The sequence below is a fragment of the Oncorhynchus tshawytscha genome, linkage group LG14 (genome assembly GCF_018296145.1).
Source record: "Oncorhynchus tshawytscha isolate Ot180627B linkage group LG14, Otsh_v2.0, whole genome shotgun sequence".
Taxonomy (NCBI): Eukaryota; Metazoa; Chordata; class Actinopteri; order Salmoniformes; family Salmonidae; genus Oncorhynchus; species Oncorhynchus tshawytscha.
This window is the reverse complement of record NC_056442.1, coordinates 17,204,117-17,220,347: the sequence shown is the minus strand read 5'-3', so window position 1 is coordinate 17,220,347 and position 16,231 is coordinate 17,204,117. Positions and strand designations below refer to the sequence as shown.

The 16,231-nt window shown below is 40.0% G+C and overlaps 1 protein-coding gene across 1 annotated transcript; it reads left to right on the top strand.

The window, feature by feature from the left end:
- Positions 1–3,207: 3,207 nt before the first annotated feature.
- On the top strand, positions 3,208–10,455 carry LOC112266705 (short stature homeobox protein 2-like). The gene is made up of 5 exons (XM_024444417.2): positions 3,208–3,808; positions 5,167–5,375; positions 7,676–7,733; positions 8,272–8,360; positions 8,898–10,455. The coding sequence occupies exons 1-5, from the start codon at positions 3,562–3,564 to the stop codon at positions 9,189–9,191; spliced, it is 897 nt and encodes a 298-aa protein (XP_024300185.1). The 5' UTR covers positions 3,208–3,561; the 3' UTR covers positions 9,192–10,455.
- Positions 10,456–16,231: the final 5,776 nt, after the last annotated feature.

The following is a 16,231-nucleotide window of genomic DNA, read 5'->3' as shown; positions in this document are numbered from 1 at the left end:
CCATCTACTGTACTGGAATGTGGGCCAGAGACAGGGATAATTTAATCCTGCCTGCCAGCCCTGTTGCTCTTAAAAAAGTATATATTTGAGACTGTATCTAATGACGTTTTACTCTATATAGTCTTTAAACTAATTTCCTGTATCCCCTTCTCCCTCACACTAGATATCAGCCTATCTTTTTCCGTCTGTTACTGCCCACAATGTAGCAATACATGCTACTCTGTTTCCTGGCAATAATGACACTTTCCTGTTGGATACTTTCCTATCACATTTAAGGTCTTATTCAACTGGCTGTCTCCCACCCTTAATCTTGAACAAATAAATATCCCCCTTAATTTGAAAAGCACTTGAAATACACCACCATGCACTGCTCAAAAGACTACTCTAGTAGATCAAGAGCACATCGATTGGAGAACGTTCGGATGAAACATGCAGTCAAGAGAATCTACAACAGAGCTATCGTTCGTGTATATCGCAATCAATGATCTATAGGCTACTGTAGAGATCCTACTCTTGTCATATTTTGCCAATTATGTATAGCCTACATTTCGTGAAGTTGCATAAGTTTTTTTTACAATATTTAGTATATAGCCTAGGCAATGGGGGAAAAAAGTAGGCTAAAGTTGTAGGCCTATACTAAAACGTGCATTTTTTATTTTAGGTTATTATGAGTGAACAATCAACTGTGAATGCTGAATAATATCCTAATTGGTTATTATTACAAATCTTACTGCTCGTGTAATTTGAGAAAAACATGTTGAATTGTAGACCTATTAGGTCTGCAATCAATATTAAATTTTTACATTTAGCCTACATTTTAGTCAATTAGCAGTCGCTCGAATCCAGTTATTCTTACATTCGTAAGATGCATTCATCTTAAAATAGCTAGGTGGGACAAACACATATCACAGTACAGTCGCGTTTAGCCTCTCACATACCAGTATAAGTTATATTTAGGCCTATTTCAAAAGAACATCGCCTAATCAAATTTCGCGTAACTTGACGCATTAGCACCTGAAGTTCATTATAGGGCAGATAGGCTACATAAGCAAAGTAGATTTTTTTTCGTCTTTATTTATGGTTAAGATTGTCGCATTGCATGAAAATAGTAGGATATGAAAGTCATGTCAATGATGTCAGACTTTTCCAAGTTTCGTCTTTTAGCCTACTTTTAATAAAGGACTCTTCCCAAATAGACTACCTCTCAAATAAATGAGTGAAAGAAAGCATTTAGGGTTGCTCGAAGAACAACATTCGTTTGTGCACCCCATGCATTTGCTCACATTAGGCCTACGTTGAATTAATAATAATAATTCGTAGGTTTATGAATGATTTATGCCTAACATGTATTGTGCTGTAATGAATTGAATAGGAATGTTGCTCTTTGGTCCATAGGTTTTCTCTTTACGCGCAACACACATACACACACACACACACACACACACACACACACACACACACACACACACACACACACACACATAAACGTACGCACAAGGCACACACATACCCATACATACCCACACAAAAATAGCCTACAATTGTTTTGGGTTGATTATCCATTTAGGCCTATTGGAGTGAATGCAAGTTATATAGCATATCAACTGCTAAAATACAGTAGGCCTAGTCTAAATAAATGTCCGATAGCCTATAGTTTTTTTTGTCTCTCGGTTTTCCTATGTTATAACTTTAACTCTGAGATGTTTCAGTGGTAGCTTACCTATGCGGAATGCTAACTTGTTATTAACTTTATGGAAATTATGTTCTATTAGTAGCCTAACCTTCAAGACATCCCACGTTGAAATGGATCGAACATATCTTTGCAATTTATAGAACTTAAACTACTAAAATGTGTTGGTATTTGTACTTATTTTTATATAAATAGCATGTTGCAGATTAACTTGAATTCTCTAGCCTAATAGCAGCCTATAATGTCTGCTGCTTTCAGAGGACACAGAAAAATAATGAATGCCTAAGGTTCAAGAGCGGAGACATCATGAATTTTTAATAAGGGGAATTGTTCGAGCCTGTGTGTGGAAATAGTATTTTATATAGATTATCAATAAATGAGCTTAATGTTGCATCAAATGTACAAGTGATAGCCTATCATACCGCTGTATCCCATCCCATTCCGGCTTATGTTTTGCCTTTTTCAGTTCACTTAATTGCTTTGTCCCCACGGCATCCAGTAACCTTCACCATAAGTGAACCATTGTTTATTTATTTTGCAAATATGCAATAATTTCAATAGGCAGTCAACTTAAGAAACCATAATTAACACGCCCAATGGCAACGCATCACATGAAACGCTTTAATTAAACGTTTAGTTGCTGTTTAACATTCTAATGGCGTGAGAAAGTCTATCGAGATTTGATATTAACCCATAAAGATAGTTTCCCTAATGACTTCAGATTCAAACATAGCCTATAATTGCTGTTTTGAAAAGTAAATACATTCTCTAATAAATTAAGACAAAAATGTGAGATCAGTTTTGGCATTTCAGTTGTCATTTTAAGGCATTTGAAGAAACAACTATTGATCATAATTATTTGGCCATCATTAGCCTAAATTAAAAACAGGTTAGTAAAAAACAAAATAAGAGACGAATAGTTCATATCTTCCAAATCAAGGAACATTACAGTATTATTATTATTATTGTTGTTATTATTATTATTATTGTGATTATTATTTATATGATAGCTCCTTATCAAATTGTTTTTCTTATCATGACAAATTACACACACAAAATGACTAACAACTAACGTACACAAACTATCAACATGCTGCACAGTTTATCTGTTCTTGCTTCAACTATGTGTTTAGTCGCTCTTATTCGAGTACATACAGAACAAACATATCGTTGCATGTTAATCAAGGTGTGTGTCTGGCTATGGTGAGCCTCCACCATCAGCCTCCCAGTTGGTCCTCTCTTTACCTTTCTCTCTCCGTATCACTGTCAGTGTCTTTTTTTCCCCCAGATCGCAGAGATTTGGAGGAAGCTCCGTTATGTGCTCCCCGAACAAGCTTGTCATTTTCAGTTTTAGCCACACCCCTGCAGAGATCCTGCCCATCTCCCTGGTGTTTAAAATACTAACTCAGAACAATAGCAACGAATCCACGCTTAATTAAATTAATGAGTCCTTCTTGTCAATCTTGGATTAATGGCCAATAGCAACCTCGTAAGGATGATGTGAAATCTGAAGGGCTGCTAATGTGTTTTTCGAGGCTGTCGGTATATAGCGAAGGGAAGGGGGCTCATCCAGGCATCCTGAGGGGAGGTAATTTGCACGGATCAAGGGGCAGGCGTTACAAAGTATAAATACTGTGACTTCAATAGCTGATCACCAGCAGGTTGGAACTCCGCAGCAAGAAGACATTTGGCCGAGATCTTATACATTTAGCTGCAGCACGAGATACAGAGTTGGCAACAACACCACCTTGCATTTAGGTCGACTAAAATAAACACTCTTGATGTCTTAAGCTGTGGTGCAACTGAGAGAGAGAGAGAGAAAACGAGAGAAAGCGTGAGAGAACAAGACGGGGAGATTTCTTGGAGCAGTGATGGAAGAACTTACCGCATTTGTGTCGAAGTCTTTTGATCAGAAAGTGAAGGAAAAGAAGGAGGTGATCACGTACCGGGAGGTGCTGGAGACCGGATCCGCGCGTGCCAGGGAGGGTCTCGCCAACGAACCGAATCGCGAGGAAATGAACGATATCGCTCGGGTAGACGCGCGATCGCCAGGCAGGGAACCGGACATGCTGGGACCAGAGAGGACCAGGGATGTGGGAAGCCCGAAACCGATCGATGGTAAACTAGCCTAATGCTATGCGTTCATACGGTTTTCTTATGTGATTTACTCAAATGTAACTGCTTTGAGGTTATACAAAGTTAAATGTTCTTGAATTATATTTTGGGAATATCCCGTGCGCTAAAACAATAATAACTTTGACAAACATGTCGCGTGCCTAGTCAAAGAAAATAAGCATGCGTGTTTTTGTGTATATCGCTTAGAAAAAAAGGGTATACGTTTATAGGCCTACGTGCATGGTTTATCATTCTTTTGTATTTGGAATGTTTCCCAATTACCGGTTTGGCTTCAAGTGACTGGGTGACACTAAAAGTAAGCTTAAGTTTATAGCCTGGTTGTTGTCATGAGGTGTAGTCACTGTGTAATGCAACGTTGTGTGTAATATCAGGCCCATAATTGAATTAGGTAGGCCTATCCGGTTAAGTGCTTTTCTGTCTGAAGATAAATGGTATAGCATGCTTTTAAAAGATCAACGCATTTATTTTGGAATTTACTAATTATCATGGCTGGTCACTGTGTAACCCACTCTGACGCTCGATGCAATTTCAGTAGCAAGAAGAAAGGTGTTGTAGAGATACTCATCAACCGCATAAAGACAAAAAGGCTGGAGAAAAAAATATGGCTATTTAAATGATCCAATAGCACTAAAATCAACAGGCCTAGCAGAAATTATTCATATTAATCTGTGTATATGTCTTTTCAATAATAATTTCATTTGATTATGTAATAAGTAATTATACATTCTAATAATAATCATACTTTTTTTTTTAAATAGAGTATTAATAACCCAAGATGTTGCTTTAAAGCATGCAGGCTCTTTCGCTATATCATATTGATCACTAATTTCATTGGCCTAAAAAAAACAAATAGCCTAATTGTTCCATTAGCTGGGATGGGAATCTTTTACATCTTCAAACGTTAATCACAGTCGTTTCACTTTATACAACCGTGGAGAGTTGCATTGGGCAGATAAAATGAGATGAACCCCACACTTGCATACCCGGTAGGCCCTAATCATATCCTAGTGGTTACAATACCATTGTAGTGACATCATGAAAATATCAACCGAGCTGCTGGACCTATATCCAATATAGGACACAGGAAAACCCTAACTATGATGAGCGATCGGACGTACAGTAGTGGGCACCTTTATGCATATTTATAAGGAATTAATAATTGAAGACCTTTCTGTAGGACCACGAAACATTCGAAGCTGATATTTGTGTAATGCTTGGGAGGATGGATCCACATGTTCGCTTTAGGAAGGTCGTTGTGTGATGCCTCCTCCTCTACCCTTGTATAGCTGAGGCCTTTTTCCTCACCCTCATTCATTTGCTGCTACTACCCCTCTCTGTAGGTACCACGCACATGAAAGAGAGAAAAGAGGACACAAAGCAAATGGAGGACGAGGCACAGACTAAAATCAAGCAGAGGAGAAGTCGGACTAACTTTACACTGGAGCAATTGAACGAGCTAGAGCGGCTATTCGATGAGACTCATTACCCTGATGCCTTCATGCGCGAAGAGCTGAGCCAGCGGTTAGGGCTGTCCGAGGCTCGAGTACAAGTAAGGGGCTCTCTATCTTATTTTCGTTTTTACTCTGTGTGTAAAGATATCGTTTGTTGCTCATATTAGGAATATTTTACAAAAGCGAACCCGATGATGTTATGCATGCTGGCTAGAGAGGAACAGTTGTCCTCATGTTCTCGACTATACTTTTAAGCACAGAGGGAAACCATGTACCAACTACAGGTCTCTAGAGAATGGGGTTTATTGACATGCTTCTTGTGGCTTGAAGTTATTTGGGATGACATTTTTTGGGGGCATAGCACCATTCTAAAATGTGATACTATAAGCAATTGAGCAACATTTTATCATGGATGTAGTATTAGCCTGGCAAAAAAAACTCACATTTAAATGGTTAAATTGATGTAATTTCATTTTCTGAAAATGCTGTGCGTGTGCGTGTGCGTGTGTGTGTGTGTGTGTGTGCTTGTGTGTGTGTGTGTGAGAGAGAGAGAGAGAGAGAGAGAGAGAGAGAGAGAGAGAGAGAGAGAGAAAGAGTAAGAAAGATAGAAAGAAAGAAAGAAAGAAAGAAAGAAAGAAAGAGAGATGTTGTTCCATTAAAAAAATTATAATAAAGCTATACAGAATCTCAATTAGGGCCTAGAATCTTTTCATATAGATAGGCCTATTCTGCGCTCCATATTGTGCCAAGTTTTAGATTACAGTTTTGTTAAAACTATTATTATACGATTATTTTGATTAAGAAACGCTTTTTTAAATCAGATATTCAAATTCCTGAAGAAAACAAACACAATATTTGTCTTCGCTTTATTTGTAGCCTATATGTTGCTCGCACGAGATACATCTGTCTTTTATTTTTTCCACCGGGAAAGACCATCTGTACTACTGAAACCCAATAAGCCGTTTTGGAGAGGGGGGGCTTCAATCTCTGTGTAACGGGAGAAGAGCGACTGAGCCGGGCAATGACAATGAACATAGACATCGGTTCTGATTTGATTTATCAAACCCCATAATATCTTATTTCAGCCTCTTTCATCCCTTATGCCTTGGCCCAGGGAGACAACGGAGCAAGTATTTATTCACTGAATATGTCGGTTCTTTCTAAAATATCATAAAACGGGCCCAAAAGACCTCCCTCCCCCCAAAAAAGTTAAAGCAAGCGCTTTTTGCAAAGTCTCCCGGCGAGAGTTGGAATTTTACCAAGGCGTATTGTGTCACAAGCAAGGCGAGTGCAAGGAGCACAGCTCGAGGATTTACATAAATTATGTATTATTTTCCTCCCAAATCAAGATCTGCCGCTCTTTCTATTTTCAGTACATGATGTAAACGACCATGCGATTTATGAGGCCCTTTTCTAGCCACAGTTGCATGCAGGGATGAAAGGACAATTTATTTTTGTTTTAAAAAAGTAGTAACATATTTACTCACTTCATGGTGGGCTTCTTGGCTCTGTTTTCATTCTACGACCATAACATAAAGATTTATAATAAAACCAATAAGACACGAGATGTATGTTATATTGCTGTGTTGACGCGGCTACGTGGTCAAAATGTGAGGTTGGAGCGTAATATATATTGATAGACTTATCAATATAATTTATATTCTATCCATAATGAAAAAGGAGAATTGATAAACTGTGTTGTGGGATCATTTATCCACAGCTTTGTAGGGGATTCAAAGTAGATTATCATAGTAATGAGACGCTTTATCTTCGTTCTAAGATAGCCTACTACTCGGGAAATTATGCTTTTCATGATCAGAAATAAAATAAAGGAGCTATCCTCAAAAAGAGCTTTGTGTAGGGCGTGTTATGGCAGTAATTAAACGAAACTGTAAAGCATGTAAATGCTTCAGTAACATAGATTTTCCTGCAGATTAAGGTAATTAATTTCACCAGCTATTAACGAGAGAGAGCCTTTCTCAGATCGCGTTGCTCAGATGTCCAAAGCCGTAATCACATGCTGCTATCCGATATCAGAGAAGCAATTCGGTTCTTCTGGGACGCTAATCTATAGAAAGATGAAACCGGTGCTGAGAAGGTAAATTATTTCGGTCCAATATAGCCTGCAAATGTCGAACAAGCGTGTTTACACCGCTATAATATGATAATAATGCCCCCCCCCCCATCTCGTTGTGGTCTACTTTCTTACGTTGTATTTAGCTTGCCCCCTTGTTGTAAATGTAATAATTAAAATCTGGTGTTAAGCGCCTCTGCATTAATATTTCAGGGCTCCTGTGGGATATTGTTTTTCTGCGGTTGTAGTCATTTTGAGCGGAATTACACATGCCCTCACAAGCAGCTGCCAATCACGGTCACTAATTAATTTCTCTCCCCGCAGGTTTGGTTTCAGAACCGGAGGGCCAAATGCAGAAAGCAGGAGAATCAGTTACACAAAGGTGCGTTTCTATTATTTGTCCACCTGCAATATCCTATTTTAGGCGTGATGATAATACGGGTTTACATTTGGAGAGGGATACAAGAACATGTATGAAAACCATAAGCGTGCCTACAAATTGAAATGCATCAAATGCACAACAACGACTATAGGCCAGGGCTTTCCCACCCGATTCCTGGAGAGCTACGGTTCTGTAGGTTTTCACTGCAACCCTAATCTAGCGCACCTGATTCTAATAATTAACTGGTTGATAAACTGCATCAGGTCAGTTGCAACTGGGGTTGGCTCGAAAACCTACAGGACGGTAAGCTCTCCAGGAATAGGGTTGGAGAGCCCTGCTATAGGCTATATATGCAAAATGCAAAACATCTAGATTGAGTTTTCATGGCAGTAGGCTCCCTGCATCTTTATCCTGTTGTGCTATTTTAACTCCATTATTTTGTATAATGGAATTATTCGTTGTTTTCAGAGTATAAATATTTGCCTCAATTATAATATGGAGACTATTTCCCTTACAGATGTCCTATCTTTTCTTCCAGGAGTTCTCATTGGAGCCGCGAGTCAGTTTGAAGGTTGTCGCGTAGCGCCATATGTCAACGTGGGGGCCTTACGGATGCCATTCCAACAGGCAAGTTACTTTGAAGCATGCAGTCTTTGACTAAACCAATCCCCAGACTGCTGTCTTGGCACAGGCCTTGTCCAAGTGGAATGGACAACATCAGTGTTCTAATGATAGGGGGTTACAAAAATCGTATTCAGGTAATCTTATAAGGCCTTTAAGGCTTGTTATCAGACCCTCGAGTGAATACCCATTGTAGCCAATGCCACAAAACATGTTGATAGAAAACCCCCGGTTGTAAGGGATTTTTAAATGGTGTTCTCAAATGGTGGTAGATTTGATTCAATGGATATAGTGTACTGTATATGGGCTTGCATTAAACATGTTCTCCCTTAACATACAGACGGGTTGGATTCAATTCCATCTAAATTCCAGCAGAAAAGGACTTGAAATATGAATTGAAAATTCCCTTTTCATATTCATATTATTGGATGTAATGTAAATGGAATTGGACCCAATGAATACTTGATGAAATGAATACAAGACAGCCTTCCACAAGTTAGCTAATGTGTTTCTCCCCTCTCTTCCCCATCCGTGCGTCCGTAGGATAGTCATTGCAACGTGCCGCCCTTCTCCTTTCAGGTCCAGGCGCAACTGCAGTTGGACAGCGCGGTGGCCCACGCGCACCATCACCTGCACTCTCACCTGGCAGCGCACGCTCCTTACATGATGTTTCCGGGCCCGCCATTTGGTTTGCCCTTGGCTACGCTCGCGGCTGAATCCGCCTCTGCTGCCTCGGTTGTGGCCGCAGCTGCAGCCGCCAAAAACACCAACAAAAACTCCAGTATTGCAGATCTGAGACTCAAGGCCAAAAAACACGCGGCAGCTCTGGGACTGTGACTAGGCGTGCAACAAGGCGTCTATGGCGTCTAAAATGCCTACATTATTGACTGAGAGTAATCGACAAGGCAGAGCGACTTTTAAAAAAAGGCTTACAAAGTGAAAGCAAGGACATATTTATGTTTTTTTTAAATGAAGGACATCATGTATAACTATAGAAATAGGCTATTTATGAGATTAAACAAAGATAACAGACTGTGAAATCGATAATAATTGTGGATCTCAACGAAAAGGGCGGGAGATGATGTAGGCTACATTTTCACAATGCAACGTGGGAACTGCACCAACGTGAAACAAGGGTGTTGTCAACGAGCAAGATTGCCAAGAGGAACGATGCCGCTGGGACGTTCGATTTTTTTGTGTGTAACAAGTCGAACTATTCTGCGTTGTTTTTCGTTATTATGCTATATTATTATTTCCTTTTGAAACTATAGAGGCTGGCCTCGCTATATTTCAACAAAAAAAATATCTGTAAAGGAAACAGCAGATGTTCGTGAACGGATAGAGAGACAAAAAAATACCCTTATGTGACAGGTTTTTTCTGTTCTTCTTCTTGTCCAAATGAAAACTCCTCTGCAGTGTTGCATGAATGTCTTTCCTCACAGATGACGTAATTTGAGTCGGTTCCATTTCACTCTCGTGGCTCTCCCTCCATGGACAGCAGACATACAGACACTCTGAGGAACTACCGAAGCTCTCACTTGAATGTCACAGTATTTGAACCTCATGGCTTCTAGCCATGCATGGATGTGTGGAATTCAAACATTTGCCACAAATGTTCCATTATTTTGTAAATGGTGAACTTCAGTTAATCTATGAAGTTTTTATCCAATGCAATGGGTGAATTTGCGAGTGATTCGACCTACTGAAAGGGCAATATAATGTCACTTTTTAAGAACAACAAATATTTGGACAATAATTGCATTAGACTATATGTGAGACGGTACGGGTCATATGTAAAATATGTTAATACACAAGAAACATGCATTATTTTTTTGTTGTTATTTTGTGGCTTATGAATGCATTGTGAGAGCATTCATGTTTTCTATTTTACTTTCCTTCCGTGTGTAAAATTAATGTGCATTCTGTAGGCTATGTAATGTTGATTTTTTTATAACAGTGAAAGTGAACGTAGCCTACCTGAGGCACGGATTTCTAAAAATATAGAAATTCTTTAACTTTTTTCATCACTTATGTGAAACGTGAACTCACCTAAACAAAATGTTTTCGGTTCATAGAATAAATCAACTGAAGTGTCTTTTTATGATAGCCTCTGTTTACATTCCTTTTTTCATTACATTTTTTTCTCTAGTGTGGGGTGTAGCCTAGTTTCAATGGATAAACATTTTATTTTATTTTATTAATTTCAGATTGTTATTGCTGTATAATTATTCCATATTATTTTTACACTAAGGGTATTATTACAATTTTGAATAATAGGCTAAGATGTATTATTATTATTAAGCCTATTACTTATACTACTTCTGCTACTACAATCGATTGTATTCAGGTCATAGGCCTAGCCTATACAGACTTTTATGGGAGGCTACATCAATTATTAATGTTTTGATATGTTTGATCCAGTTGTGTCAGGCCCGTTTAGCCACGTGTTATTTTTCTCTCAAGACCATGGACATCTTTGTCATAGTCCCTAACCTCTCCAAACCCATACATTATTCAACATTTTTTGTTATATTTCAGCGCTCTGTGGGAGAAGGTGTCAAATGTTACATTGAAGACGATAGTAAGGGTTTATAGCCTATTAAAAGACTATTGAATATACCGAAAAATCCCTAAAAGACACGAAGACTGTTTGATGGTGTGTAATGCCGGTGTGTGGTCATTTAGCTGTTATGATGTGTGCCGAACTTTTCACTGGTCTAGCCTTGCAGTTGTTTCTAATGTAGGCTAGTTCGTTTTTACACACGTCTTTACATTTACAATAATTGCTTTATTCCAGATGCTTTCAAAATATAGCGTAGGCTACATTTGAAATAGGTTCATTATTTTCTGAATTAGGCTACCATTGAAATATCCATGTTAGAATTGTTTTGTGGTGACCAAAATCATTATTGTCTATTAGGCCACTGTCACGACGTTGAGATTAATTCGTTTTGTTTTTACAGACAGATTGGGATTTTCTACACAGTTTTATATGTTTAATTAAGAATGCGCGTCATGTATAGAGACCCCTTTACTTCCAGGGCAAATTTGCCTGAGCTGTTTCCGGACATCTTAACCAGCCATTACTGAGGATTTAATAAACACCTGACACGGGAGCCGATTTTAGAGCAATGCGGATCACATTACCAGCCGATATTTCCATACAAAACGCAATGTATTTTGCTATGAATTATTACCGCTCTCACAGATCCACTACAGTCTAGAGGGCTTGGGTAGCTTGCCGTTTTGGGTTGGATTCAGACGCCAAAACTATTGAATTATTGATTCCTCCCCTTACTAGTAATGGAGGAGAGAGACGGAACTGCAAGCTCGTGCGCTGCCTTGGAACGACACCGTGCCTGCTAATTGAGGCGCGCGCACTTGCGCTCATGTAAATGAGTAGGGCCATTCCCATTCCATGTCCCTGCTACATTAGGCCGTTTTTTAGTGAGTTAGACATGACCATTCTTATGACTTGCCTGTGCTGGTATAGAAAATGATTGTTTAAGAGTACAATTGTTTTTAGTTGATATTATTATGTTTCTAGAGACTATTTCAACAGACCATATCTGGTCCATTACTGCTATGCTGGGGGTCACCATGCATGGTTTGCATGCAGCCTGTTGGTGTTTCTCTCCGGTCCTGCATTGCTCCCTCTCTCCAGGTATCCATATCAGTGGAGAGGTGGAGGGCCTGAGAGGGTCCAAGGAGACAACGAGACAGGGACACAAGTGCTTTTCTAGATTAGCCATGGGGCAAACAACAACTCTCACCCTACATTCCACACACTCTCAAGACACATCTCCCACACCGCCACCGAGGAGCCAGACACTCCTCCTCGCTGTCTGTCTTCATCTTTGCTGCACCCCATACCCTCCCTCCCTCCCTCCTATAATTCTCAGGCTCTCTCTCTGTCTCTCCATTGTTATCCATCTCCATAGATTGAATCACAGGACGGAGAGTTCAGCAGCAACGGTGTAATCAAGACTCAAGTGTCCTTGGTGCATGAAAAGACACCAGAAAACACATCACCACACCATACAAGTCCCCCCTGGCAAAGACACAACACCAGTCCTTATGAGTCACGCCATGGCTGTGTCTCAAATGGTAACCTAAAAGATCCTTCATAAAGAAACGTTCACGACCTGTTGCAAAATCCACCTCTCTATAACGCTGCTGCAGACAATTACATTGCTGTATCATTTCCTGTGTGAAGGCACTTGGGGCCGTTATCAAATGAGCTCTTGTTGAACAGTTGTGGATAAAATGTTCTTCGCTCACAGTGGTGTCGGTTTTATTGTCACATACACTGGATAGGTACAGTGAAATGTGTTGTTTTACAGGGTCAGCCATAGTAGTACTGCACCCCTGAGCAAACTAGGATTAAGTGCCTTGCTCAAGGACACATCAATAGATTTTCCATCTTGTCTGCTCAGGTATTCCAACCAGCGACTTGTCAGTTACTGGCCTAACACTCTAACTGCTAGGTTACCAGCCACCCTAATGGTATTGGTTAGTGGGTATGTAGTGAATGGTAGTTGGTACGCTCACAGTCTCACTGCAGAATTAGACGTTTCCACGTTTCTCCAAACATCACATTTAGAAGTTGCTCCAAAAGTGTTTTTGACACCCTGGGTTGACATCTCATGCTTAGTATCGTTCTGTTTCTCTAAACATCAAATGTCAAAGTTGCTCCAATAGTCAAATTTAGAAGGTTAAGGGTTAAGGATTATGATCGGGTTAAAACATTAAAGGGATAGTTCGGGATTTTAGTAATGAGGCCCTTTCTCTACTTTCCCAGAGTCAGGTGTATTTGTGGCTACCATGTTTATGTCTCTGTGTCCAGTATGAAGGAAGTTAGGTAGTTTCACATGCCAATGCTAACTAGTGTTAGTGTAATGACTGGAAGTCTATGGGTATCTACTAGCAAGCTAGTTAAGGTAAGGGTGAAGGTTTGAGATAGACTGGGATTGCAGCCAGGTTACCTGTGATGCAAGTCAGTATTAGACATCCATCTATTTTTGAGGACATAGTGCGATTACGTGGAAACTGGCCATGAAGTGAACACTGTTACCTTGAAGTAGGTTTCAGCTTTGCTAGTGCATTGTGGATGGGGATGGCGGATGGGCATACACCTCTGCCTCTGTTGCCAGAAGTTGCATGTTTGAATCCAGGGAGAGAAAGATGTTTTTGAGATTTTGTAATAGCATCTGCTTCTGGTGCCAAAGGTCACATGTTTGAATCCAGGGAGAGAAAGATGTTTTTGAGATTTTTGTTTTAAGCCTATCCCAAACCTCGACCCTTACCTTAACCAGTAGGAGATAATGCCTAGCTTTAAGATTTTGGATTTAATGCCTGAGCATAACCCTAACCTTAAAAATTCAGAGTTAATGTCTAGACTTAACCTTAAACACTTTGAAATTTGAAGTTTGAGAAACATGGATGAACGTCTAATTCTGATGTGAGAGCTTGTTGGGCATTGAACACGCAACCTTCTGATCTAGATTTATGAGATTATGCCCATCCCGTCTGTGTGTGCATCTGTGTAAAACTGAAGAGCTAAAATGGATGAAATCAAATTTTCTGAAGTTGCTGTGTGTGTGTGTGTTCCATGTCTGTGTGTGTGTGCTTGTGTCAGAGGCGAAGACGCTCGAGAGAAACCAGTAGGCCTTCACCCAAAAAACAAAGCTAGAAAAGGTTTGCAAAGGTTTGCCTTTGTTATGTATTAAGTGTGTTTGAAGAGCAATGTGCACACACGGCCAGACAAAAGACAACAGACATCAGGATCATCGTAAGATGAAAGAAGGACTTCAAAGGCATCAAATGGAGTGAAAGTGAAAAAGAAACCTCCCTCCAACAGCACACAGACCAGCAATTAGGCCTTCATATCACCCTGTTATCACACATGTGGACTGTAGGCCCGGGTGGTTAAACTGGTGTATGTTGTACTCATACGACAACGCAGCATTTACCCAATATATGATTTTATTTGGATGAAAACGGGGTGTTGTTTCACACAGATTTGAACTCTGCATGGAGAAAAAAAAGGATTGTAGAAGAAAACCATAGCCATAACCATAACCATCTCCCAACTCATTCTATTTGGGTAACTAAGTGGATACGAAAAACAAAACAGGGCATAGCAAAACAAGAAGTCAGATTGTTACTCCATGTCCTGTTTAGGTACCCCCGGGCCAATCTGCACATTTTTATGTACTCATTGTATTGATTTGTTATTAATTCATTTCCAGTTGCAGCTGGTGAGGCGATGGCTGCAGATAACACGTAGCTCAGCCTTTGAGAGAGACAAAACAGCGGTGGGGAACTTTTGCGCTCTCTCAGACATTAGCCAGGCATTATGGGAAATTCTCCATGGTAGAAGGGACACACACACACACTGTACTAAGGGTATGAAGACTTAGAACAATACCCTCTCGTAAGTGCTTGACACGTACTCTTTCTCTATACCTCGCGAGTGTTCAAAGCCAATCAAATGTGTATGAGTATTATACAATTTCTGCTTTTCAATCATCTGATATTTGTGCACAGAGTTTTGAATTACAAATACTTTTTTCAGAACACCATGGGTTGATTGTAGTCTATGCTTCAGAATGTAAACCATGCTATTGCACAAAGGGAGACATTTGGCGTGTCCTTTGAAGTTGTGGAAAAACGTCATTTTGAAATGTCAAAAATGACAAAATACTACCTGTAAATGACTCTATATTTGTATCCGCATGCTAAATTGTCTTTTAATGAGGGGAAATCACCACAACTATCCTTCATACTGTGTTGTTAAATATCATGACAACACCAAAATACTGTCCAGGCGAGCTGTTAGTGGAGCGTGACAATTAATGTCACTGCATCTATCAACTCCATTTAAATAGGCTACAGCACACACAAACTTCTTCTCTATGGTTCCTCCATATGGGTGGCCGTAGAAACAACGTGGTGTTTGTAGTGAAAAAGATGGAGGCCAATTTTCCTTCTGAATACATGCCATTGTAGTTCCTTCCTTTTAGTTATTTCTGCCTATGTTGAGGAGAGAGAGGGGACAGTGGAATGGATGGCAGCAGTGAGGTGACACTTTTTAACAAATAGGATATAGACGCACCAGGGGCCTTTGTCATGCAGGTAATTTTATTCCCATGTATTTATTGATCCTGCTACCCCCATCTTCTCATTCTCACACTAGTATTGACAGGTGTGTCGCTATGGTAATTCACAGCGCCTGTGCTGGTTGGATTAATGCATAAAAGACAGACAGACACACACACACGCTTGTTATGGGATAATATGATGAGCGTGGTAAGTAATGTATAATGGTAAGGGCCCGTGTCAAGTTCAACATAGAGTGCTAGGTTGAGGGAGGGCCTGAGGGGGTGTCACTGGAGAAGAGAGAGAAGAGAATGCAACGAGTTGTAATGAAATGTAATGTAAATTGATGTCCCAAGCTTAGGAAGGACAGATAAAAAGGAAAGAGCTGCTTGGAAATGCATTACGGGGGCCAACTGGTTCTTTGAGGAGACAGGACTTAACAGGGGCCTCTGTGGCTCTATTGGATTACAATGTTGGCTCAACATTCTGGTAACGTCTAATTAAATAGCCCAGCATTAGCTTCCACCACAGTTGGGAGTGTGAGAGAGGGGCACTATCTCATTCTGAAATGGATGAAAAAATAGATCCTCGCGGGTTAGCCTGTACTCATGGTCTCTTATCCCCCCCGGCCTTGTACACACAGACACACACACACACACACACACACACACACACACACACACACACACACACACACACACACACACACACACACACACACACACACAAACACAAAAACACAAAGAGACAGACAAACAGACAAGCATGCATGTCTC

Bases quoted from the DNA above. Each gene is read 5' to 3' on its own strand.
- LOC112266705 (XM_024444417.2), top strand. From the start codon at position 3,562: ATGGAAGAACTTACCGCATTTGTGTCGAAGTCTTTTGATCAGAAAGTG. The intron at 5,376-7,675 runs GTAAGGGGCTCT...CTCTCCCCGCAG, and splicing joins TGTCCGAGGCTCGAGTACAA to GTTTGGTTTCAGAACCGGAG. The intron at 8,361-8,897 runs GCAAGTTACTTT...GTGCGTCCGTAG, and splicing joins TACGGATGCCATTCCAACAG to GATAGTCATTGCAACGTGCC.